Below are 26,770 nucleotides of genomic sequence, written 5' to 3'. Positions count from 1 at the left end.
GCGGAGGGGAGTCATCAGCCAGGTGCAGAGCGGATAGCCCTAGTCTCTGAGTAATCACCCTCGGGTTTGACTTGGTGGCTGGAAGATTGTCGGCACACCAGAATGGCGCAGGATGACACCATCATGACTGCTGCCAGGATAGCGGATATTCACCATCATGATGCGCTGGGCGTGGTCACACAACAACTGAACATTAAAGTGAGCAGTAGCCTTTGAACATAAGAACATTCGAAATTATGAGCAGGAGTAGGCCACCTGGCTCCTCGAGCCTGCTCCCTCATTTATCAAGATCATGGCTGATCTGATCATGGACTCAGCTCCACTTCCCTGCCCGCTCCCCATAACCCTTATCGCTCAAAATTATGTCTATCTCCACCTTAAATATATTCAATGACCCAGCCTCTACAGCTCTCTGGGGAAGAGAATGCTACAGATTTTCAAACCTCAGAAGAAATTCCTCCTCATCTCAGTTTTAAATGGGCGGCCCCTTATTCTGAGACTATGTCCCACTAGTTTTAGTTTCCCCTTTGAGTGGAAATATCCTCTCTGCAGCCACCTTGTCGAGCCCCTTCATTATCCTATATATATTTCAATAAGATCACCTCTCATTCTTCTGAACGCCAGTGTATCGGCCCAACCTATCTTCATAAGTCAACCCCTCACCTCCGGAATCAACCTAGTAAATCTTCTCTTTTGACAAGGTCCCGCACAAGAGATTGGTGTGCAAAATCAAAGCGCATGGTACTGGGGGTAATGTACTGACGTGGATAGAGAACTGGTTGGCAGACAGGAAGCAGAAAGTCGGGATAAACGGGCCCTTTTCAGAATGGCAGCCAGTGACTAGTGGAGTGCCGCAGGGCTCAGTGCTGGGACCCCAGCTCTTTACAATATACATTAACGATTTGAATTAAGGAATTGAGTGTAATATCTCCAAGTTTGCAGATGACACTAAACTGGATGGCAGTGTGAGCTGTGAGGGGGACGCTAAGAGGCTGCAGGGTGACTTGGACAGGTTAGGTGAGTGGGCAAATGCATGGCAGATGCAGTATAATGTGGATAAATGTGAAGTTATCCATTTTGGGGGCAAAAACACGAAGGCAGAATATTATCTGAATGGCGGTAGATTAGGAAATGGGGAGGTGTAATGAGACCGGGGTGTCATGGTACATCAGTCATTGAAAGTTGGCATGCAGGTACAGCAGGTGGTGAAGAAGGCAAATGGTATGTTGGCCTTCAAAGCTAGGGGTTGAGAGTATAGGAGCAGGAAGGTCTTACTGCAGTTGTACAGGGCCTTAGTGAGGCCTTACCTGGAATATTGTGTTCAGTTTTGGTCTCCTAATCGGAGGAAGGACGTTCTTGCTATTGAGGGAGTGCAGCGAAGGTTCACCAGACTAATCCCAGGGATGGCTGGACTGTCATATGAGGAGAGACTGGATCAACTGGGCCTTTATTCGCTGGAGTTTAGAAGGATGAGAGGAGATCTCATAGAAACGTATAAGATTCTGACGGGACTGGACAGGTTAGATGCGGGAAGAATGTTCCCGATGTTGGGGAAGTCCAGTACCAGGGGACACAGTCTTAGGATAAGGGGTAGGCCATTTAGGACTGAGATGAGGAGAAACTTCTTCACTCAGAGAGTTGTTAGCATGTGGAATTCCCTGCCGCAGAGAATTGTTGATGCCAGTTCACTGGATATATTCAAGAGGGAGTTAGATATGGCCCTTATGGCTAAGGGGATCAAGGGGTATGGAGAGAAAGCAGGAAAGGGGTACTGAGGTGAATGATCAGCCATGATCTTATTGAATGGCGGTGCAGGCTCCAAGGGCCGAATGGCCTACTCCTGCATCTATTTTCGATGTTTCTATGTATCTCTGAACAGCCTCCAATGCAAGTATATCCTTCCTTAAATCTGGAGACCAAAACTGTGCGCGGTAATCTAGGTGTGACCTCACCAATACCCTGTACAGTTGTAGCAGGACTTCTCTACTTTTATACTCTATCCCCTTGCAATAAAGGCCAACATTCCATTTGCCTTCCTGATTACTTGCTGTATCTGCATACTAACTGTGTGTTTCATGCACAAGGACCCCCAGGCCCCTCTGTACTGCAGCACTTTGCAATTTTTCTCTATTTAAATTATAATTTGCTTTTCTATTTTTTCTGCCAAAGTGGATAACCTCACATATTCGCACATTATACTCCATCTGCCAAACTTTTGCCCACTCCCTTAGCCTGTCCCTTTGCAGATTTTGTGTGCCCTCCTCACAATTTGATTTTCCATCCATCTTTGTATCATCAGCAAACTTGGCGACATAAATAGTTGAGGCTCCAGCACCGATCCCTGCGGCACCCCACCAGTCACTGTTTGCCAACCGGAAAATGACCCATTTATCCCGACTCTGTTTTCTGTTAGTTAGCCAATCCTCTATCCATGCTAGTATATTACACCTGACCCCGTGAACTTTTATCTTGTGCAGCCACCTTTTATGTGGCACCTTATTGAATGCCTTCTGGAACTCCAAATACACCACATCCACTGGTTCCCCCTTATCTACCCTGCTCGTTACATCCTCAAAGAACTCCAGCAAATTTGTCAAACATGATTTTCTTTTCATAAAACTATGCTGACTCTGCTTGATTGAATTATACTTTTCCAAATGTGCTGCTACTGCTTCCTTATTAATGGACTCCAGCATTTTCCCAATGCCAGATGTTAGGCTAACTAGTCTATAGTTTCCTGCTTTTTGTCTGCCTCCTTTTTTAAAAAATAGGGGCGTTACATTTGCAGTTTTCCAATCTGCTGGGACCTCCTCAGAATCCAGGGAATTTTGGTAGATTACAACCAATGCATCCACTATCTCTGCAGCCACTTCTTTTAAGACCCTAGGATGCAAGCCATCAGGTCCTGGGGACTTGTCCACCTATAGTCCCATTATTTTACCGAGTACTACTTCTTTAGTGACAGTGATTGTATTAAGTTCCTCCCTCCCTATAGCACCTTGATTATCCACTACTGAGATGTTTTTAGTGTCTTCTACCGTGAAGACCGATACAAAATATTTGTTCAAAGTCTCTACCATTTCCCTGTTCTCCATTATTAATTCCCCAGTCTCATTCTCTAAGGGACCAACATTTACTTTAGCCACTCTTTTCCTTTTTATGTACCTGTAGAAACTAGTACTGTTTTTATATTTCATGCTAGTTTTGTGCAGTAACGGAACATCTCAGGATTGGTATACAGTGCCCGCAAAGCCAGGTGTGTTCCAAGGATGGTGCCCTGCACAATGGGGAGCCACTATCCTGGCAAAGCCACATAACAGAGAGCAATAGGACAAGCGCTTAAGAGAGAAGACAATGTGGTCCCTTCTCCTGGAGTAGAGAGCCTCTGTGACCCTCCCAGATATAGTGATCGACAGCAAACTGTTGCAGACTGGAAGGATTCGCTGACAAAGAAATTGAGGGCCACCATGACCTTGAGAGCCACTGGGAGAGCGTGGTCGCCCTATTCTGAGGTTGCAGGTGTCAGAATTCTGTGACCACCTCCTTGGTGAAGCGGAGCCTCCTAATACACTGCTCCTCGCTTAAGTGGAGGTAAGAGAAGTGCTCTCCGAAGACCCAAGGTGGATAAGTCATCCTGTTGAGGGCTCTCCTCCTACTCCCTCTGTGAGCACCTTCTCTTCTTCACTGCCTGTGCTCCCTCTCCCAAAGATACTTGAATACAAGGGGGACTGCAAGTAGAGCCTCCATGACTAAGTGGTGTGAGCAGAAGCCTTTAAATGAGAATGAAGGCATTGTCTACTTGCACCAACACTCCCAGTCACCTCAGGACCTTTAAACAAGTTTAGAAAGCTGCTGGAGTTGCAGAAAGTTACAAAGAGCCAGTCAAACTGAGAAACCATTCAGCAAAGTTGTTGATGATCCCTTTAAATATCGCTGCTGGAGGCTCCTTCCTGGTCGTGATTAAGAGGGCGGTAAGTGGAGCGGCGACAGTGAAAATGCCAGATCGTGCATCAAGTGAGCATTGCACACTTGTGGACATCATGATCGGCCTCATTTCCATTTCTGCAGTGAGCACAGGCAATGGCATCGCTGCTGACCTGCCGAAAATGGCGGCCGCTGGGGGCGTGCCAAAATTGAGTCGACCGCCATTTGTGCTTCAACTTTTTCTTCAAAATGGGCCTATATAAATACAGGTATTTGTCTCTTTACTAAATCAAGACAAGAAAGGCAACCCCCATCAGTTTTTGATTGAGCCAAATAGAAGGAAAGAAGAAAAAAAGATCTTAAAGCAGGTGTTTTGTTATGAACCCCGTGCTTAGGGTTGCCATATTATCCTGCTTACATGGGCTATCTTACGTATTACATGATTAGAATGTTTATTTAATGTTTTGTTTAATCTAATATAAAGTCTAAACAGTTATTATTGCTGTGTAAACTTAACTTTGAAAAATTGAAGCGCAAATAGAAATTTAGCGGATCAAGTTACTTCGTGGGCTTATCCAAACCCAGTTGTAGTGATGGAAGTGGACAGACTGATCGTGTTGGTATTAGTAACTGGTTTCAGGCAGGCATGAATGTGCAGCTGATGAACCAAATTGATAGACTTGGTGTAGGAGCAGGAGTGCTCCTTTACTTTTCAAATTACTTTACTTAAAAAAATAAATTAAGGTCAGCAGCAAGTTCATTGCTAAGCAATTTTGCATCATCCCGTGAACGATAGAAAATCAGTCCTGCCGAACTGTTAAACTAACTTTTTTTTGCCATTTAGGACTATGATTTATATATATAGATAGTTGGTAAATTTCATGCAATTAATTTTGCAAAGCTGAATGGAGTGGATGGGGAAAGAAGGGAAGCTCCAAGCTCTTTAATAACATCACACCAAGAGCCAGCTAGCAACGACCCCACTGCAGGAGTTAAATACAAGTTCGATTGTCAAACGGAGCCAAATGTTGTAACAGATCTGGGACAAAGAGACACAATTGGCTCAGACACAGGATTTTACTTCCTTGTGAGGAAAGTCTGTACAAGTCAATACACTTTGAAATAGGGCCAGCTAATCAGTGTGCAGAAAGGAGTTACAGGTCGGCGAGAAAGCTGCAAAATGGGATGCTGTACAGTCGGTAAATGAAACAATTGTTGCATTTTTTTTTAAAGTCCTACTTGAGGGTTTAAGGAATGAAAAGGTAATTTAGCAATAATAGGACGCTTTGCATTCCTCAAATGACTTTTATTAGTGAACATTTTTGTTTCCATGTTAACATATTCATAAAATGTTTAGCCTAAATTCATAGCTTGTGATGGGATTCAATTAATTAAAATCGAATTGATGACTTCAGTCAACCACAGCGAACTTCTTTACACTCCTTAAAATGTTTGTTATGGCAATACTTAAAAAGACAAAAAAAACACTAGTTCACACTTTAAATATTGAATTCTATGACTGCTGTATTAGAAACTACCAGAATGTATGGTGAATGGAAATATGAACAAAGCTCATTCTTTTCCCTACTCTCAACAAATATATTTACATGGACTTTGCAAACACTCTACAAGACTACAAAACAATTGGACATTCTGAAAAAAAGTGATCAATAAGCTATTAAGGTTAATAGAATTTATTACAAATACAAGATTTATTGAAAATGTGCATTAAATAAATTTTAATGAGCACTCTAATTGCCTTTGAATATAAATTATTTACTGTGCATCGAAAGAACATTACTTCAATGTCTAATCATATAATTCTGCAAATCAAACAAACCTGTATTTAAACATATTTGCAAGAAACAAAAAAAGTATATGATTTTTAAAGAAATATGATGCAAGTTTATGAATAGCTCAAAGTAGTAACATTTAAGGTTGAGTGCATCAAAGCCTGGGTCACACAACTAACAGGAGCATGATTACCACCAGTTTTATTACCTCCAAAGAATACAAAATCAGGTAACAAGTTGTTGGAATTGCTGCAAAATCCAGAAATAAGCACATGGTAAGTGTAAAAGTGCTGCCCACTAAGAGGAGGGTGGTATACTTTGACATAAAATGTTATTGTGAGCCAGTCCTCAGCTCAGCAGTGGAATCAGGAGTGCACCAGCCACTTGATTTGGAATGCCAATTAAGACAGGAACACGAATATGACCAACAATGTCTGGATATACGGGATTTAAAACACAAACTATAATCTATTTATTTTCCTCTCTGCATTAGTTTTAACAAAATGTAATTCGTAAACATATTTACAGGTTCATTAAAACTAATGCAGAGAGGAAAATATCTGCATAATTAATCTGTGGCAACTGAAAATGATGGTAGGTGATATCAAGTTTCTCTATCCACTAATTTAACAAAGGTTTTAAACAAGTTACAAATAAACAGGGTAATGTTCTGTTAAAAAGCTGGAGAGAGAATTTTAATGCAAGCCAATTAAAGCTTAATACAGTAATATTGCAAGGGTTCTAGTTTGATCACAAAACAATAAATTAAACAACATTCTGGAATTTTGTATTTTATCATTTTAGTTTAAAAAAAATCACAGGAAGTTTGAGAATGTTGAAGGCTAATAATATTTGGATACTGCGAGAGAACATTTAGTATTCATAAGTACATGTGAAATTATGAATGCATTTAATAGTATGTCTTAACCATTTAAGAAATACCTCAACAAAAATACATAGAATTACATTGAATTTACAGCACAGAAACAGGCCATTTGGCCCAACTGGTCCATGCCAATGTTTAATGCTCCATACAAGCCTCCTTCCATCCTACTTTATCTAACCCCTCGTGTGTTTGTCTAGCTTTCCCTTAAATGCATCTATGCTATTCATCTCAATTACTCCTTGTGGTAGCGACTTCCACATTCTAACCCCTCTCTGAGTAAAGAAGTAGTTTCTGAATTCCCTACTGGATTTATTAGTGACAATCTTCTATTTATGGCCCTTAGCTTTGGTCTGCCCCATAAGTAGAAACATCTTCTCTACGTCTACCCTATCAAACTCTTTCATAATCTTAAAGACCTCGATCGGGTCACCTCTCAGCCTTCCCTTCAATCTTTCCTGATCAGTACAACCTCTCAGTTCTGATATTATCCTTGTAAATCTATTTTTGCACCTTCTCCAGTGGCTCTATACCTTTTTTAAAATGGAGACCAGAACTATGCACAGTACGCCAAATGTGGTCTAACCAAGGTTCTATACAAGTTTAACAAATTTAAATTCTCTCTCTCGAATGGCCTTAACTTGTCACTACTCTTAGTGATTTCTGTATCTGTACACCTAGATCCCTTTGCTGCTCTACCCCATTTAGACCTATTTTCAAAGGAGTATTATTCATAACAAAATGCAGCACCTCATACTTAACTACATTGAAATTAATTTGCCAATTACACGCCAATTGTGCAAATTTATTAATGTCTTCTTGTATTTTCTCACAATCTACCTCAGTATTAACTATAGCCCCCAATTTGGTGTCATCTGGTCATATGATTACAGGGGGTAAGTCCCTGAAATTACTATTCTACTTAAAAAGAAAAACATTGCAGGGTAATGGGGATAGAGCAGGAGAGTGGGACTAATTGGTAGCTCTTTCACAGAGCGGCAGAAACATGGGCCAAATGGCCTCATGTGTTGTATGATTCACTGATTCTATAAAGCAGGCAACCAATTTTCAAACATTTTAGCAAGCAGAGATTTCACCTAATTAAGGATGTTCCCTAATCTTAAATTAAGCAAAAATATATTTAAATAGATAGCATTTTTAACCACATGGCGACTACTACAGTTTTGGAAATACACAAACTATTGCAAATTGGATTGAACTATTGAATAATTCCTGTTCAAGATTGAAGCTACATACTTTGTATAAATCAATCAACTGGACATTTAATTTGAACAAAAAAGTGAATTTCTACTTAGCATTATGTTGCATAGCAATAGACAAGCTTTATGTGAATCAAACGGATTCAAAAAAATCAAAGGATCACACTAGAAAATCATATTCAGCAAGCTCAATTTTTTAAACAAAGAAAAAAGGATACAGGGAAAACACAGGAGAACTCTTTCTGAAAAATCCAAATGTATTGGAAATGAATCTGGAACCCAATGATTTCAGGATGCTTCAGTTATTTTAAATGCTCATATCTAACCTCCGCCCTCCTACTAATGATCCAGACATTACTCCTGAATTAAAAATAAAATATATGCTTAGCTTGTAATCAATATGGATTAGTTCCAAATATGTTAACTTCAGTTCGGTATTATGGTGTGTTGTAATGCCTATTAGGTAAACCGAGCATATTAGACTCAAATGGAAAGGAACAGATATTAAGAGGAAGAAAGCCAATTTAAAGATGTTTGCAATGCCTCAAATTAAAACAGTATCAAAAAGAAAATGAAATCCACAGTAGATAGATTATTAATAAAGCACTTAGTTAATTTTATGCAAGTGCTATAGGTGTGATAACACTCACAGGTTAGGTTTATTATTAAAGCACAACACAAACATGATGTTTATATTCTTTAAAGTTGTCAATTGCACGCCCATTCTACAAATTTATTAATGTCTTCTTGTATTTTGTCACAGTCTTCCTCAGTATTAACTGTAACCCCAATTTGATGTCATCCAATCATATTATATAGGGGGCAAGTCCCTGAAGTTACAATTCTATTTAAAAACTTACATAATTTAAAATGTAATTTTTCAATTTCTAGTTTAAGTTTTAAAATGTATTCCTTATTGCTAAAATTCTGTTGATCAGAGAATAAGAGGGCAAATGGTTTCCTTAATTAATTGTGTATACCCATGGATCATTGGGAACTGGTTAAGCGGCCAACTTTTCCTGAAAATATATCAATTCTGAGTCATTTTTACTGTGATAAATGAACATTCACTGACATTTCAATTTTATTGTGTTTCTGGAATACTTTGGTTACAATGCAATATTTCTGGTATAAAGAGTCTTTACAGATAATAATGTATTGCAAGACTGTAGATGTTAATTAGGATTGTTAAATAAGTTTAAGCAACATAAGCAGAGGCAGTTATCATCATCATCATAGGCAGTCCCTGGGAATCGAGGAAGACTTGCTTCCACTCTTAACACGAGTCCTTAGGTGGCTGAACAGTCCAATATGATAACCACAGTCCCTGTCACAGGTGGGACAGATAGTCGTTGAGAAAAGGGAAAAGGTGGATGGGCGTCTAAGTTCCCGGGCAACAATGGCGGTGCAGCGTTCCGGCCTGTCGCTGTTGGGAGTTGTCCATGAGGGCCCTGACGTTCCAGGTCCCGAACTTCATGTTAGAGGAGTGGAAGATGCCTGTGCGTGAGTTCTTTAATGTGGGGTGGTCGTTGCACACTGGCTACCACACGGGCTTAGCTGAGCACGGTCTTGATCCAGTGGCAAGGGGGTCCAAGACGACTGGAGACCAGGCGCTGCTGTATGGGTCTAGTTGCCTATGGCGAGATGTTGGCCGCAGGCTCAGCGCTGGGTAGCGCTCTTGATGGTAGGTGGTCCGATGCTTGGTTGGGGCAGGCATTGGGAGGGTCAGTGGAGCTGGGGAGCTTCCTAAGGAGCTGCCACCCTGGCAGCCATCTTGCACCATGCCACAGTTATAGAAGTGTACTAAACACATTCCTTGGTTCCTTCAATATGTTCCAAGGAATCCTAAAGATGATTCAGATTCTAACTTATTTGTCAGTTACTGCCCATATTCCTAACTTAGTTACATACTTAATATATTATTTCTATATCTTTAAATAAGCACATTGATTTTGGAGTAGGAGGTATCTACATCTTTTATAACTCATCTTGTATCATTTTAGATTATCATTTAGACCTTTTATATAGGGTTTCTGAAATAAAATTCTGCACTGAATAACTATTATAAATCTAGATTTAGCTTCAACACACACACAATGTATAAATAAAATATGCACACCCAGAAGGAATAATGCAAACATAGTGTAGTAATGTTATTTACTGTATGAGTTTTGCTTTTTGAGCAATTTTTTCTTTGATATTAGCAACCTATTTATCCTTGTATAGTGTTGAATAGGACAGTGCTTAGAAATGTTGCATGGAATACATAGTCCAGAATAATCAAAGTACACATAATGAGAGCTAGGAACCAATGTCAGAGATTGAAAAAAAGAATCTCTGAAAGGATAGTTTTGAATTCTGGAATGTTTTAATGTATTTCATATTCTTTTATAAGACCACAGGGCAAAAGTTAATTGTGATCAGATTCCCTTGATTTTAAATCCATATCATTTTTGCTATATTAAGATCTACAGAAAAAAGCACTTGGTAATTTTTTGATATTATATAACTATTTTAACCAAAGTTTGTTTCAACAAGTTTTTTATTATTTTTATTTCTATGTTAGCACAACGCCATAGAAACCAACAGCTGGTTCGTGCTGATTAACCTTAAGTAACAAATAGAAGGTTACTGAAGGTTTTTGTCATAAAACTAAAATAAATTAGGGGGAAAAACATCACAACAAAACTAGAGAACTCATCAGGGTTCAACCACATTCGGCAATTGTACTGATACACAACTATCAGTTCATAACGCTGCAATATAATTTTATTGGTTTGTCACATTCATAAGCCAGTTTCTCCAGAAGGAACTTCTGCAAGAAGGTACCAGTTGTGAACGTTAAAAGCTGATTTGTTACAGTGCGATGTACAGTAATTTAAAGAAAGTAGAATGATACAAAATTATAACAAAGCTTTTAAGAGATTGATTTTTGACTCTACTAATCTTTTAAAACTCAATGTTGAATACAATTCATTAGATATTGTTTTTTTTCCAATTGCTATGCAAGAAAGAATCGAGACAACATTGTAGTGTTGCCAGTAGACTTTTAGTAAACTATAATGGTTGTATGTGAAATTTTGATACAATGGTCACAAACTAGAAAATACTGAGTATTACAATGGCATTATAGATTTTGTTCTTTCAAACTAGAGATGTATTTGGGGAGAGCACTTTCAGCTATATTACATTAGGATGAAACATGCTTGGTGGTAATGGTAAGAACAATTCATAGATGTCAACAAGAAAAATACTGACATTAAAGTAGATTAGTTTAACTGTGAATTTTCCTCCAACATACTGGTACTAATATAGCAAGTAAGAACATTGCATTAGATCTGAATATCTGTACCGTTGGAGTATTCGCAGAGATAGTGGATGCATTGGTTGTAATCTACCAAAATTCCCTGGATTCTAGGGCGGTCCCAGCAGATTGGAAAACCGCAAATGTAATGCCCTTATTTTAAAAAAGGAGGCAGACAAAAAGCAGGAAACTATAGACCAGTTAGCCTAACATCTGTCGTTGGGAAAATGCTGGAGTTCATTATTACAGAAGCTGTAGCGGGACATTTGGAAAAGTATGATTCAATCAAGCAGAGTCAGCATGGTTTGATGAAAGGGAAATCATGTTTGACAAATTTGCTGGAGTTCTTTGAGACTGTAGCGAGCAGGGTGGATAAGGGAAAAATCAGTGGATGTGATGTATTTGGATTTCCAGAAGGCATTTAATAAAGGTGCCACACAAGAGGTTACTGCACAAGATAAAAGCTCACGGGGTTGGGGGTAATATATTAGCATGGATAGAGGATTGGTTAACTTACAGAAAACAGAATGGGGATAAATGAGTCATTTTCCAGTTGGCAAACAGTGACTAGTGGGGTGCCGTGGGGATCAGTGCTGGGTCCTCAATTATTTACAATCTATATTAATGACTTGGATGAAGGGACAGAGTGTAACATAGCCAAGTTTGCTGATGATACAAAGATAGGTGGGAAAGCAAATTGTGAGGAGGACACAAAAAATCTGCAAAGCGATATAGATAGGCTATGTTAATGGGCAAAAATTTGGCAGATGGAGTATAATGTGGGAAAATGTGAGGTTATCCACTTTGGCAGAAATAATAGAAAAGCAAATTATAATTTAAATGGAGAATAATTGCAAAGTGCTGCAGTACAGAGAGACCTGGGGGTCCTTGTGCATGAAACACAAAAAGTTAGTAAGCAGGTACAGCAAGTAATCAGGAAGGCCAATGGAATATTGGCCTTTATTGCAAGGGGGATGGATTATAAAAGCAGGGAAGTCCTGCTTCAACTGTACAGGGTATTGGTGAGGCCACACCTGGAGTACCGCGTACAATTTTGGACTCCGTATTTAAGGAAGAATATACTTGCATTGGAGGCTGTTCAGAGAAGGTTCACTAGGTTGATTCCGGAGATGAGGGGGGTTGACTTATGAGGAAAGGTTGAGTAGGTTGGGCCTATACACATTGGCATACAGAAGAATGAGAGGCAATCGTATTAAAACTTATGATAATGAGAGGGCTTGACAAGGTGGATGCAGAGAAGATATTTCCACTCATAGAGGAAACCAAAACTAGGGGATATAGTCTCAGAATAAGGGGCCGCCCATTTAAAACTAAGACAAGGAGAAATTTCTTCTGAGTGTTGTAAATCTATGGAATTCTCTTCCCCAGAGAGCTATGGAGGCTGGGTCATTGAATATATTTAAGGCGGCGATAGACAGATTTTTGAGCGATAAGGGAGTAAAGGGTTATGGGGAGCAGGCAGAGAACTGGAGCTGATCCATGATCAGATCAGCCATGATCATATTGAATGACAGAGCAGGCTTGAGGGGCCAAATGGCTTACTCCTGCTCCTATTTCTTATGTTCTTATGTTTATTAATGTTCAATTTGTTTTTCGCTTATAGTATCTAAATTCCATTCAATAAAACATAATTAGTATTGTGTTGTTGAGTAACATTAGTGAAACTTCATAAACATTAAACAGATTTGTCTAAAGAAACATTTTTTTTAAATCAATGTCAAAGTATTATGAAAAGAGAGCGATCAAACTTGTCAAAGAGCACCCTATAAAAATATTTATTGTATTAAATATTCCAAATACCTATTAAAACTAACATTTTTCAAGTTTTATTTAAATTGAAAATGTATCTTATGCTAAATATTAAAATGAATTAATTTTAAATACTTAAGTCATCAGATTCATAACAGTCTTTTAAATTAAAAAATCCTACATTTTTGCTGAGTTCATTACTCCTTGTACAGGTATTGCTTTCATTTTTTTTTAATCCTTTTACCTAATCTTATGCATACAGCTAGTGTCTGAGCTACTCAGTTTGTATTCTGACAAGAGAAAGGATCTGAAATTAATTTATTTCTGCATCAATAGTAAAGGCATAATATAAATCAAAATAGTGGAAATACAATTCAACATACAATTTCTAAAACCAAAATAATTCCAATTAAACAATTGTCTTTATTAAACTACATTATTAGAAAACAATACAATATGCACTCAAAATATTTTCATTTTGAATTTCACTTTAAAAAAGGTTTCTCTGATGAATGCTGTTCTGTTTGGGTAATATTCCATTTGATTTACAAAGACTTTCTAAACGGCATATAAATCTTGTCTAGAAATGCAATCCATGTAGTGAAATATGGTCCAGTGAGCATTCAGAAAAAACAAAAAATAACACATACCAAGACAGTTCCAGTACAAAGTTTGGAGCTAACTAACAAACATTTTTTAAATATAAATATATTCTAAAAAGTGTTTCACAAATTGTGGTCATGTTTTGTGACAGCATTTTAAATAAAACAGTTTAACACAAATTAAGGAAGCATTTTCTTGTTTAATGCTTCCAAGTTGCACTTCAACACTTTTGAAATGTATCTTTTAGGTAAAATTTCACTATAATCTTAACTAAAAAAAAAAACACCATCAGTAAGATGCTGTTCAAAAATCTTTTTCCATCAATTTTAAACCATGTCTGCCTGATCATCCCATATTTATTAGTTTCTGTAATTTAAATGCAGATGATTTTCAAATTTTGTAAAAGTTGTTTTATACAACTATAAATTTTAGAAAATACTTCAATCACTTCACTTAGATAACTCAGAAGAAGCAATCTGTAACCCTCTGATTAACACCTGTGTATGCAATCTGAAAAGATAATAGAAATATTTGTCCTAATTTTGCATTCTCAATCATCATCATATAAGTTATAGGTTAACAATAGGTTAAATGTGTGCTTAACAGTGATTGTTTTGTGACTTTTCTTACAGAACTAAATTCTGGGTCTTTTTGGAGAAACATTATCCTCGATTAAAATGTTGACTTTTTAAAACAAGGATAATAATTTATGATAGGAGAGTATAAAATGAAGAAAGATACGATGCAAGTTAACAAGTTAAGTGAAGAATGATATAAAATGAAAATTCAAAAGTTTAACTTTGAAACCCATTTGCAACATTTTACCTTGAGTAACAAATTTCACACTATCGAACCAAAAATCCTGGATATTTAAACAGGAATTTCTTAAGATATTCTGACGTTGCTGCTACAATTAATAATACCTAAACTTTCTAACAAGAAATTTTTTAATTTCTCAGTTTGTTTCAGATGCATGTTAACCCGGTGTTTAGAAAACTACACTATCATTCTTCAAAGTAATAAGTTCATTGTGAGTTTTGCACAATTTTATACACTGTAATCACCAAGTAAAATTATTTCAGGTATGAAACATGTCCATGTGAGCATGTTTTAAATTCAGGGTAAATTTAATGAGTTGGACTTTACTGTACTTGTCTACAAATAATTTCTAGATTATTAAATTACCTTCACAGGCTCCTACCTGAATAAAAAGCAAGCTAATCACTTTTATTTAGCTTTCCTAAATTACTAAGTAATTTATTCAGTCTCTAACACCACTTTTAAATACTGCAATCACATACCAATGCCTGCCAAAATAGTTTGAAATGAATGGGGGGAAATTGAATTGACAATAATGTAGTTGAATTAAGACATTTTACAAATATTGTTACTAGCAAATGCTAAAGTTTTGTACTACCAAAAGCTCAGTTAAAAAAGTAAATTAGTCCCAGTCATACACTAAAATAAACACCTTTTGATGACAAATATAAAAAGGTTACTATTTCTGCCCGAGTCACTTCTTAAAGCTGTAATGTATTTTAGCTAACAATGTTTCAATGTCAGTATAACAGCGATAAATAAGAAAGTGTGTGTGTACCTGGGTGGATCTGTATTATGCTATTACAATAAAGTTTAAAGAAATTCAAATGATTATGTATATTTCTCCAATCGTTCACAAGAATAGAAAACGTTTTTTTATAATAAATGAAACCGTACCTTAGCATGACAAAATCTGTTTAATAAAAACAGATTTTTGTGTTTGTTTCAAAACCTTGAATACAAGAGATTTCTAAAATACATTTTCAGGTTTTAAATAACTATGGGGCTATAAGGTACTTCTAGATTCAACTCGAGCAATTAAACTAAATATTATGAAAACAAACATAATTTCAGTGTGTGTTCATTTCAGAGAGAGAATCACTTTAAAAAAGGTCAACTTTGGTTTGAGTTCAGTCTGTTTTAAACAATTATTTTAACAGTTGTTAGACATCAACAAATGTAACATAAAAAGTACAAGCCATAATTATTCAGATTCATTAAGAACTAGTAAGGAACATGATGCTAAACACAAATAACTTTTATTCCTGAATACCTTAAACTTTTTTTTTAACCACCATCTCTATTTTTGAAAAATTAAACCACATTTTTTTGTATTTTATAAACTGATTAAACTAAAGTTAAATCCCCCTCCCAAAAATGGCTTTTATAAAATTTAATTAATATCTAAACAGCATTTCTCATGAAATTGAAAAACACTGCTCACAAAAGCCAGAATTAAGCAATTTCCTGTATAGTGAGTTTTTAAAGTTTTTTTTGAAAGACTTGTATTTAATCTTATGAACCAACCTTTACCCTAAAGTTAATATAGGTTTCTTAAATACCTAATGCATACAATCTAAAACATTACAGTTATATATTAATTGCTGAGAAATAAAGTTTACCTTATATCAGTAGCATTGATATTTAATGTATTTCAAATGTTATCTCATTACCAGAATGGTTGAGTGTAGATTTTATGAAACATATATCTAAACTAAGCAGTCAATAATTTTAGAGTCATTAAGTATTCTTTGTTAAACTGAAATGTAAGAATATTGAATGATATTCTATAACAGACTTTAGAAAATTAAAATTGTTTAACAACAGTAAGCATTGCGCATATATGATAAACAGAAGAGCAATTTCTACTAATATATAAATACAAAAATATATGCTCAATACAACTGCTGAAATGTTTCCTATGTATCTCAGATACAAAAAGAATTACATTGAATTTACTGCACAGAAACAAAGCATTCAGCCCAAAAAGTCTATGCCGATGTTTATGCTCCATATGAGCCTCCTGCCACATTACTTCATTTCATCCCATCAACATATCCTTCTATTCCTTTCTTTCGTGAACTTATATGCCTTCTCCTTGAATGCATCTATGCTCGTAGCCTCAACCACTCCATGTGGTAGCGAGTTCTAGATTCTCACCACTCTTTGAGTAAAGAAGTTGCTCCTGAATTAATTATTGGATTTATTAGTGACCATCTCTTATGGCCCCTAGTTTTGGACTCCCCACAAGTGGAAGCATCTTCTCTATGTCTACCCTATCAAGCCCCTTCATAATTTATAAAACCTCCATCATGGCCACCCGTCAAGTCTTTTTTCTGGAGCCCCAGCCTGTATAGTCTTTCCCGATAGTTGTACCCTCTCAGTTTGGGTATCATCCCAGTAAATTTTTTTTACACTGTCTCCAGTGCCTCTATATCCTTTTTGTAATATGGAGACCAGAACTGTTCACAGTACTCAAGTATGGTATAACCAAGATTCTACACAGGTTTAAAACAACTTCTCTGCTTTTGAATGTTATTCCCCTAGAAATGAACCCCAGTGCTTTATTTGCACTTTTATGGCTTTGTTAACCTGCATTGCTACTTTCAATGATTTGTCAATCTATACCCGTAGATCCCTTTGCACCTCTATTCCACTTAGACTCTTATTTTCCTTATTCTTCCTACCAAAATGAACCACCTCACACTTCTCTATATTGAAATTCATTTGTCATATGACCATTCTGCAAGTTTGTTTACAGTAGAATTACCTAAACGTTTAGTTCGTCATGTACAAACTCTACTTTAAAAAAAAATACTTGTCAGAAACGACTGGGATATAAAAGCACTGCATAATAATGCGTTCACACTTTAGAAACATCACTCCGTTACACAGTTATGCATTGACAAACAATCCAAAAGCCCAGGGTGAGCTGAAAGAGGCATATTTTTTCGTGCAATTAGTATTACTTTTAATTTTCAATGTATTAGCCCATCCCTCATGTCACTATACCAATAGCTGCATTAGCAGCAGAAGCTGTATGTCCACATGAGCAATTAGAATATTAAATCACAATGCAACCAGACAACCAACAAATCTAAAGTGCTGGAGTTCCTTAGTTCACAGTATTAAAAAGATCTGAACAAAAACAGGTATTCGTATTTTCAACTTCAATCACTTCCATTAATAAACGTTGACTTGAACCAGCACCGCCCCGCCCCCGCCGCCGCCCCCATGTAACATGTCAGAAATGCAGTACTTATTCACAAGTGCAGAAAACACACATACACAAATTGCATTAGCAAAATAAAAACAAAAAGCAGGAAAAGCTATGATTTAACAGAAATAAACATTAGTCTTTCTTCCTAGACAGGAGACCAATCAATCAGACTGACTTAGAAATGTTTACTAATATGTTGACGTAAAGATGTTAATTTACGAATTTCACTTCTAATATTTTTCTCTCAAACAGTCTCCACAATATTAATCCCTGCTCTTATCACTAAAAAAGGGTTGAATTATTTTTGGTATTTCGCAATTAAATAGCAGAAAAAAACACTTCATTGGAGTCTCAAATGTAATCTCCTATTTCAAACATTTATATCAAATCGAAATGTACATTATCAGTTTAATCAATGCATTTTATGTGTCTTTCTCAATAAACACATAGTGGTTTCTTCTAAAGTAGTTTCCTGCAATTTTTATACATCATTAAACAACTTGTTTCTATTAACACTCCATTAAACATTTAAGAGGAAATCTATATTTACATTATACCCGGGACATCGAACTACAGACAAAATAAAATGATTTGCCCCTTTCTTGGTTCTCTTCCTAAACATCTTAATGATATATATATATTTAAGTCAATAAAAAGTAATATGCAACTCCTACAAATCTTTCCCTACCCTCCCCCTCCTCAACAACATGTTTGTGTAAAGCTACTCACTTCACTCGATCGTTCAAAATCAAATATTGAGATATTTCAATTTTAAAACATTTATAGCATTTCAGAGCCTCTTTAAAAGTATTTGGACTTCAAGAACTGGTTTTTAGATGAGGGGAAAATTGATTTTTGCTTCTGTTTCTTCCAAAATCATATTCGAAACAAAAACAAACTTAGGGGGGAAAAAGTGTTTTTAACACTCATTTTTCGTGAAAAGTTCATTAAAAATCTTTAAACTCTTTCAAGTCTCGTTGCAGCTTTGACAGAAGAAGTTACTCCAAGTTTCTCTTTCCCTCTTCAACGCTGTGGTTAAACATGCAACAAAAAAAATAATAAACTAAACTCTAATTCCAAACGGAGCTCAAATAAGAAAGTGAATAAAGTGGTTAAACTCTCCAATCCTAAGAAGGCGGTGAGGTTATCTATCCCCAGCTTTGGCGATCAGTTGGGAGCGTTTTGGAGAAGTTGTTTCCTCTTTTTCTGCTGCCGTTCCCTCCGTCTCTCACAGACTCTGAGGTACAAACGGGGGCACAAACTTTTTCCCCTCTCACAACATGATTTAAATAACCCTGATAAACTATTTCAAAAAGGGGACAACACCTGGCAAAATTTAACTGGAACTTACCGCGGGACATTCAACATCACTTTCCCGTATTTTTTTCAGGCTTTAAACAATTTCCCGAATTTTTAAAATTTTTTTTCTCATATTTTTGTTTCACGGCGGGCCTAAAAATTGTTTGCTTTAGCCTCCTTCCAGCGGCCATTGTATACGCGCTGCGCCTCCACCGAGCTTAATGGCGGACATCCCGCCCCCTCTGCCCCGCTGCTATTGGGCTAGAGCTGTGAAGGGCGGGGCTTGTCCTGACAGGGAGAAGCGGCTCTGGCGCTCCATTGGCTGATCCCTGTTGTCTGTCAATGTCAATCTCAGGTTCCCGCCAGCAGGTTCGGTTCCGCTCATATTAGAGCGCGCGGCGGGCGGTGACGTCGTTCGTTGATGTGTCCTGATGTCGGAGGTAAGGAGAGAGGAGAGGGCAGCGGCAATCGGGGGAAGAGAGAGGGAGAGAGAGGGCAACGGCAATAGGGAGAGAGAGGGCAGCGTCAATAGGGAGGGAGAGAGCGAGAGCGAGAGAGGGCAGCGGCAATAGAGAGAGAGAGAGGGGCAGCGGCAATAGAGAGAGAGAGAGAGAGAGGGGCAGCGGCAATAGAGAGAGAGAGAGAGAGAGAGAGCAACGGCAATAGGGGGAGAGAGAGGGGCAGCGGCAATAGAGAGAGAGAGAGGGGCAGCGGCAATAGAGAGAGAGAGAGGGGCAGCGGCAATAGAGAGAGAGAGAGAGCAACGGCAATAGGGGGAGAGAGAGAGGGCAGCGGCAATAGGGAGAGAGAGAGCAACGGCAATAGGGAGGGAGAGCGAGAGAGGGGGCAGCGGCAATCGGGAGTGAGGGTGGGGGCAGTGGCAATAGAGGGAGAGTGGGCACCGGCAATCGGGAGAGAGAGAGAAGCGGCAATCGGGAGAGAGCAGCGGGTGGATAGCGGCAATAGGTGGAGGGCAAGAGGGAGAGGAGAGGTAGAAGATAATAGGAGGGGTGTGGATGTAGGTGAGAGGTAGAGGGCAATAAAAGGGAGGTGGAGGAACGGCAGATGGTGAGGAGGAGGGTAGTGGAGAGGTAGAGGACAAGAGGAGGCGGGCAGGAGGCAGTGGACGTAGATGGCAAAAGGGTATGGGAGATAGAGGAGAGGCAGCAGCAATAGGAGGATGGAGGTAGAGGGGGCAGGGGGTAGTAGAGGTAGAAAGTAAGAGAGTGTGGAAGGTACAGGATAGGCGGTGGGCAGTAGGAGGAAGGCACGTTGCAGTGGGTGTAGTTGGAGAGGTGAAGGGAGTGGAGATTGATGAGAACAGGGAGAGGAGGTGGGAGATAGGTGAGAGCAGGGAGAGGTAGTGGACAATAGGAGGAGGGTGTGAGGTGGAGGCAGAGGAGGTGTAGGGTGAGGAGATGGGCAGGAGGGTGTAGTGGAAGTAGAGGAGAGGTGGAGAGTGGATGAGGGAAGGAGGAGGTAGAAGAGAGGCAGCGGACAAGATGAGGTAGAGGAGGCAGCGGGGTGAAGGTAGAGGAGAGATGAAGGGTGAGGAGATGGGAGGTAGATGAGGGCAGGAAGACATAGAGGAGAGGCAGTGCGCATGGAAACAAAAGAAAGTCTTTCATTTATATAGCGCATTTCAAGACCACCGGACTTCCCAAAGTACTTTACAGCTAATGAAGTACTTTTTGAAGTGTAGTCCCTGTTGTTATGTAGGAAACAGGGCATCCAATTTGCGCACAGCGAGCTCCCGCAAACAGAAATGTGATACTGACCAGATAATCTGTTTTAGTGATGTTGGTTGAGGGATAACTATTAGCCCAGTCACCAGGCTAATAACTCCCCTGCTCTTTGAAATAGTGCCATGGGATCTTTTACGTCCACCTGAGAGGGCACATGGGTTTAACTGAAAGACGAACAATAATTTTTCCTGGTTCTATGCATACTTGTGTTTTTTATGGTACATCTTATTGATTTAGTTCATGTTACACACTAGTGTGAGCTTCCTAGGATGTTAATAAAATGGTAGTCGCTGGTTTTGGACACACACATGTCTGAGTCAGAAGGTTGTGTGTTCAAGTCCCATCCAGGGACTTGAGCACATAAATCTAGGCTGACAGTCTAGTGCAGTACAGAGGGAGTGCTGCACTGTCGGAGGTGTTGTCTTTCGGATGTGACGTTAAACTGAGGCCCCATCTGCGCTCTCAGGTGGACATGAAAGATCCCATGACACTATTTCGAAGAAGAGCAGGGGAGTTATCCCCAGTGTCCTGACCAATATTTATCCCTCAGTCAACATAACAAAACACATTATCTGGTCATTACCACATTGCTGTTTGGGGAAGCTTGCTGTGTGCAAATTAGCTGCCGCGTTTCCTGCATTACAACAGTGACTGCACTTCAAAATGTACTTCGTTGGCTGTAAAGCGCTTTGAGACGTCCGGTGCTCGTGAAAGGCGCTATATAAATGTAAGTCTTTTCACACAAACTGACGTAAATTCAGCAAAACACTTTTTTAATGTGATACGGTCATTATTGTGGTGAACTAATTTAATGAGGAATTCAGCCTCTGGTGACCCGCATTAAGTTTGGCTCACCCATCTTCCCTGACCTTGCTGATCTATATTGGTTTGCAATGCCTCCAATTTAAAATCCTCATCTACATATGTAAATCCCATCATGGTCTTGTTCATCCCTGTTTCTGTAACCTCCTCACATACACCTACATCATGCATCCCTCCTCTCTCTTCCTCTAACTAACCTCTTGTGCATACTCCATTCTTCATCTCCTACATTCACAGCTGTACCTTCAGCTGCCTAGGCTCAATGCTGTGGAGTTCTCTCCCCAAACACCTCTGCTGCTCCCCACCTCCCTCTCCTCCTTAAGACTCACCATAAAACCCATGACTTTGCCCAAACATTTGGACATATCTCCTAATCATTCCAGCTCAGGCCTCTGAAGTTCCTTGGGAAGTTTTACTGCATTAATGGTTTTATATAAATGCAAGTAGTTATTGGTGACATGTTGCATTAACTGCCACTATCAACCTCCATCTTGATCAGCACAGATCAAGACAATGAATTACTCTCCTTTTCATCCAATTGACCCATTTTGAAAAGTGATTGTGTAATTTGAATGTTTTATTTCAGGTGTACTTGGCAAAGGGAGGATTTCATTTTATATAAAATTCCCTAAAACCAACAGACTAATGTTCGGTTCTTTCTACCTGCTACATTTTACTGAGCAGAATAGTTATAATAACAGCAGTACCCCATAGCACCAATTATGTGTGGCTCACTCGCTAATGAAGTACCCGTATAACTTGCTACATTTTACAGTCGAACTTTTGTTTGGTTTGGGTTTACTGTACCAACACGATGGGCAGGTCTGGTTCAAGAACATATACAAAATTGACATTTTTTAAATGCAGTGTCCTTCTCCTAAAATTTACTGATTTAACTTTTGAGGAGCACTAGTTAAATGTCACATTGGTTAGATTGATATTATTACAACTTTTATTGATGCTAGATGCTGTAAAAAGATAACTCGCAATGCCTGGAAATGTGCGAAAGTTAAGAGATGAAGACATTAATCCATGTCTTGAGGTAGGAACATTGTTAAACTCCAGCAGTCATTTTATTATACCAAGTTTGTTAGCTGATGTGACAAATACTTCACTTTTACTTAAAGGAAACCGATGCCTCCAGGAAATGCCTAGAAGCAAACAATTACAACAAAGATATGTGCAGCCATTATTTTCTGAGGTATAAAATGTGTAGGAAATTCTGGGTAAGTGTAACTGAAGATTTGACTCCTGAATTTATTAGAGGACTCTTATAAGCTGCATTTGAAAGAACATCAGCTACAAAGTTGGCAGGTCTCAGTGTATTATTGCATGACATATCAGCCTGGATTTTCTAATCAAGCTAATCTGCCCCACCTCTCAGCGCAGATGTAGGTGGAAACTTCTTCAGGAGCCTTCTCGTAACACTGCCATTTCCAGGATCTTCTGTCAGAGGTGATGCAGGACTTGCAATATATTGCCACAGTCAGTCTCAATCCCTGAATTATGATTTATTTAACTCTCACCATTAGTCATTGACCAAGGATGCAACTATGGTGAATGTATTGTGCTTCTTATAGCATAACCATTAGTTCATGCAATAGTATCTTGAATCAAGTTTTGTGGAAGTTATTTACTTTGAAACGTTTTTTCCCTTTTGAAGAACAACGTAATGGTTCAAAGACGAATAAATGGTATTCGGCCTGATATGCCAACAGCCAAGGACAGAAAAGACATTTTGGAGGAATACAAAGAGAAGCCCTACTGATGATCCTGATTCTGAAAAAGTGATCAATGTGAATAAATCCACTTGAATAATTTTGAATATGTAATTTTATATCTGAATAAAGCTATACATAAGATGAATGCATTGGATATCTTGCAATACAAGAGCATAAGGATTTCATACACACACACATACATACAGGTAGTATGTGCAATTCTTAAAAAATAAGTGCCTAAAACCAGTGTCTTCAGATTTGTGTAATGGGAACAAAAAAATTGTTGAAACGAACTACTTAAAAAAATAAAATAAAAAAATAAAAATATATATATATATTATACACATAACTTAAAAGATCAATTTTCAATTTAAGGGTTAATTTTATGAACTGCCAGGAAAGGTGGTTGAGGCTAGCAATTCTATTTGGTCTAAGGAATAACTTGTGCTAATTTTGTCAATATAGACCACTAATAATTTTTATATAATTTATGATGTATTTTGTGTCTTGATTGTGATTTTAGGCAGACATACTTCTTCTATAATGTATAAGTTCCCAAAATGGTATGAGTTTAATGGGTGAACACAAAAGCTTTTAACTGGTTCATTTATAGTGGTCTGTGACAATTAAAAACATTTATTCATTCACAGGATGTGGACATCGCTGACAAGGCCAGCATTTATTGCCCATCCCTAATTGCCATTGAGAAGATGGTGAGCCACAGCCTTGAACTGCTGCAGACTGTGTGCTGAAGGTACGCCCACAGTGCTGTTAGGCAGGGAGTTGCAGAATTTTGACCCAGCGACGATGAAGGAATGGTGATATATTTGCAAGTCAGGATGGTGTTTGACTTGGAGGAGAAATTAGAAGATGGTAGTGTTCCTATGCGTCTACTGCCTTTGTCCTTCTAGGGGGTAGAGGTCAGGATTTAGGAGGTGTTTAAGCCTAGGTGAGTTGCTGCAGTGTATCTTGTAAATGGTACATACTGCAGCCATGATGGATGGGGTGCCAGTCAAGCAGGCTGCTTTGTCCTGGATGGTATCGTGCTTCTTGAGTGTTGTTGGAGCTGCGCTCAGCCAGGCAAGTGCAAAGTATTCCATCATACTTTTGACTTGTGCCTTGTAGAGATAAGAACATAAGAAATAGGAGCAGGAGTAAACCATATGGCCCTTCGAGCCTGCTTTGCCATTTAATACAATCATGGCTGGTCCGATCATGGACTCGGGTCCACTTCCCTGCCCGCTCTCCATAACCCCTTATTCCCTTATCGTTTAAGAAACTGTGTATTTCTGTCTTAAATTTATTCAATAGCCCAGCTTCCACAGCTCTCTGAGGCAGCGAATTCCACAGATCCACAACCCTCTGAGAGAAGTAATTTCTCCTCATCTCAGTTTTAAATGGGTGGCCCCTTATTCTAAGATCATGCCCTCTAGTTCTAGTCTTCCCCTGTCAGTGGAAACATCCTCTCTGCATCCACCTTGTCAAGCCCCCTCATAATCTTATACGTTTTGATATGATCACCTCTCATTCTTCTGAACTCCAATGAGTAGAGGCCCAACCTACTCAACCTTTCCTCATGTCAACCTCTTCATCTCCAGACTCAACCTTGTGAACCTTCTCTGAACTGCCTCCAAAGCAAGTATATCCTTTCGTAACTATGGAAACTAAAACTGCATGCAGTATTCCAAGTGTCGCCTCACCAATACCCTGTATAACTGTAGCAAGACTTCCCTGCTTTTATACTCCATCCCCTTTGCAATAAAGGCCGAGATCCCATTGGCCTTCCTGATCACTTGCTGTACCTGAATACTAACCTTTTGTGTTTCATGCACAAGTGCCCCCAGGTCCCGCTGGACTGCAGCACTTTGTAATCTTTCTCCATTTAAATAATAACTTGTTCTTTGATTTTTTTTTCTGCCACAGTGCATGACCTCACACTCTCCAACGTTATACTCTATCTGCCAAATTTTTGCCCACTCACTTAGCCTGTCTATGTCCTTTTGCAGATTTTTTGTGTCCTCACACATTGCTTTTCCTCCCATGTTTGTATCATCAGCAAACTTGGCTACATTACACTCGGTCCCTTCCTCCAAGTCATTAATATAGATTGTAAATAGTTGGGGTCCCAGCACTGATCCCTGCGGCACCCCACTCATTACTGATTGCCAACCCGAGAATGAACCACTTACCCCTACTCTCTGTTTTCTGTTTGTTAGCCAATCCTCTATCCATGCTAATATATTACCCCCAATCCCGTGAACCTTTACCTTGTGCAGTAACCTTGTGGGAAGACCTTGGGGAGTCCGGAGGTGAGGCAGAATACCCAGCCTCAGATCTGCTCTTGTAACTACAGTATTTGTGTGACTGGTCCAGTTAAGTTTCTGGTCAATGGTGACTCCCCCTCCGAGGATGTTGATGGTGGGGGATTTAATGATAATGCCATTGAATGTCAAGGGGAGGTGATCGGACTTTTTTTGGAGATTGTCATTGCCTGGCACTTGTAGGGCATAAATGTTACTTTCCAATTATCAGCTCAAGCCTGGATGGTGTTCATGTCTGCTACATGCTGGCACGGACTGCTTACTTACATTGAGATTTAGAGCCTAGTTTTTATAAAGCCAGGGATGTGCACCTTTTGATAGAAAAAGAAAGTCTTAGATTTATATAGTGCCTTTCATGACCACCGGATGTCTCAAAGCGCTTTACAACCAATGAAGTTATTTTTGAAGTGTAGTCGCTATAGAAACTAGGTGCAGGAGTGGGCCATTCGGCCCTTCTAGCCTGCACCGCCATTCAATGAGTTCATGGCTGAACATTCAACTTCAGTACCCCATTCCTGCTTTCTCGCCATACCCCTTGATCCCCCTAGTAGTAAGGACCTCATCTAACTCCTTTTTGAATATATTTAGTGAATTGGCCTCAACAACTTTCTGTGGTAGAGAATTCCACAGGTTCACCACTCTCTGGGTGAAGAAGTTCCTCCGCATCTCGGTCCTAAATGCCTTACCCCTTATCCTTAGACTGTGACCTCTGGTTCTGGACTTCCCCAACATTGGGAACATTCTTCCTGCATCTAACCTGTCTAACCCCGTCAGAATTTTAAATGTTTCTATGAGGTCCCCTCTCATTCTTCTGAACTCCAGTGAATACAAGCCCAGTTGATCCAGTCTTTCTTGATAGGTCAGTCCCGCCATCCCGGGAATCAGTCTGGTGAACCTTCGCTGCACTCCCTCAATAGCAAGAATGTCCTTCCTCAGGTTAGGAGACCAAAACTGTACACAATACTCCAGGTGTGGCCTCACCAATGCCCTGTACAACTAGCAACACCTCCCTGCCCCTGTACTCAAATCCCCTTGCTATGAAGGCCAACATGCCATTTGCTTTCTTAACCGCCTGCTGCACCTGCATGCCAACCTTCAATGACTGATGTACCATGACACCCAGGTCTCTTTGCACCTCCCCTTTTCCTATTGTAATGTAAGAAATGTGGCAGCCAATTTGTGCACAAGCAAGCACCCACAAACAGCAATGTGATAAATGACCAGATAATTTTTTTTGTTAAATTGATTTGAGGGATAAATATTGGCCAGGGCACCGGGAATAAGGATAACTCCCCTGCTCTTGTACGAAATAGTGCTATGGGATCT

At 39.0% G+C, this 26,770-nt stretch overlaps 2 protein-coding genes across 8 annotated transcripts in view; one reads left to right on the top strand and one right to left on the bottom strand.

The window, feature by feature from the left end:
- Nucleotides 1-19,052, bottom strand: part of plag1 (pleiomorphic adenoma gene 1) — a 68,314-nt gene extending 49,262 nt beyond the window's left edge. For all 6 annotated transcript variants that reach the window (XM_070892090.1, XM_070892107.1, XM_070892135.1 and 3 more), the window contains exon 1: nucleotides 18,888-19,052. The gene's annotated coding sequence lies outside the window, so the exon portion shown is untranslated. The remainder of the gene's footprint in view (nucleotides 1-18,887) is intronic.
- A 126-nt stretch (nucleotides 19,053-19,178) lies between these two features.
- On the top strand, nucleotides 19,179-26,283 carry chchd7 (coiled-coil-helix-coiled-coil-helix domain containing 7). 2 transcript variants are annotated; one of them, XM_070892078.1, is made up of 4 exons: nucleotides 19,179-19,275; nucleotides 22,368-22,444; nucleotides 22,530-22,628; nucleotides 23,066-23,268. In XM_070892078.1, the coding sequence occupies exons 2-4, from the start codon at nucleotides 22,391-22,393 to the stop codon at nucleotides 23,168-23,170; spliced, it is 258 nt and encodes an 85-aa protein (XP_070748179.1). In that variant the 5' UTR covers nucleotides 19,179-19,275; nucleotides 22,368-22,390; the 3' UTR covers nucleotides 23,171-23,268. The 2 variants fall into 2 exon arrangements, with proteins under 2 accessions (XP_070748179.1, XP_070748170.1); XM_070892069.1 differs by lacking the exon at nucleotides 19,179-19,275 and adding an exon at nucleotides 23,774-26,283 and having other exon boundaries at nucleotides 22,376-22,444; nucleotides 23,066-23,198.
- Nucleotides 26,284-26,770: the final 487 nt, after the last annotated feature.

The sequence above is a fragment of the Pristiophorus japonicus genome, chromosome 1 (genome assembly GCF_044704955.1).
Source record: "Pristiophorus japonicus isolate sPriJap1 chromosome 1, sPriJap1.hap1, whole genome shotgun sequence".
Taxonomy (NCBI): domain Eukaryota; kingdom Metazoa; phylum Chordata; class Chondrichthyes; family Pristiophoridae; genus Pristiophorus; species Pristiophorus japonicus.
The sequence above is the reverse complement of the archived record's forward strand: the minus strand, read 5'-3'. Positions and strand labels throughout refer to the sequence as shown.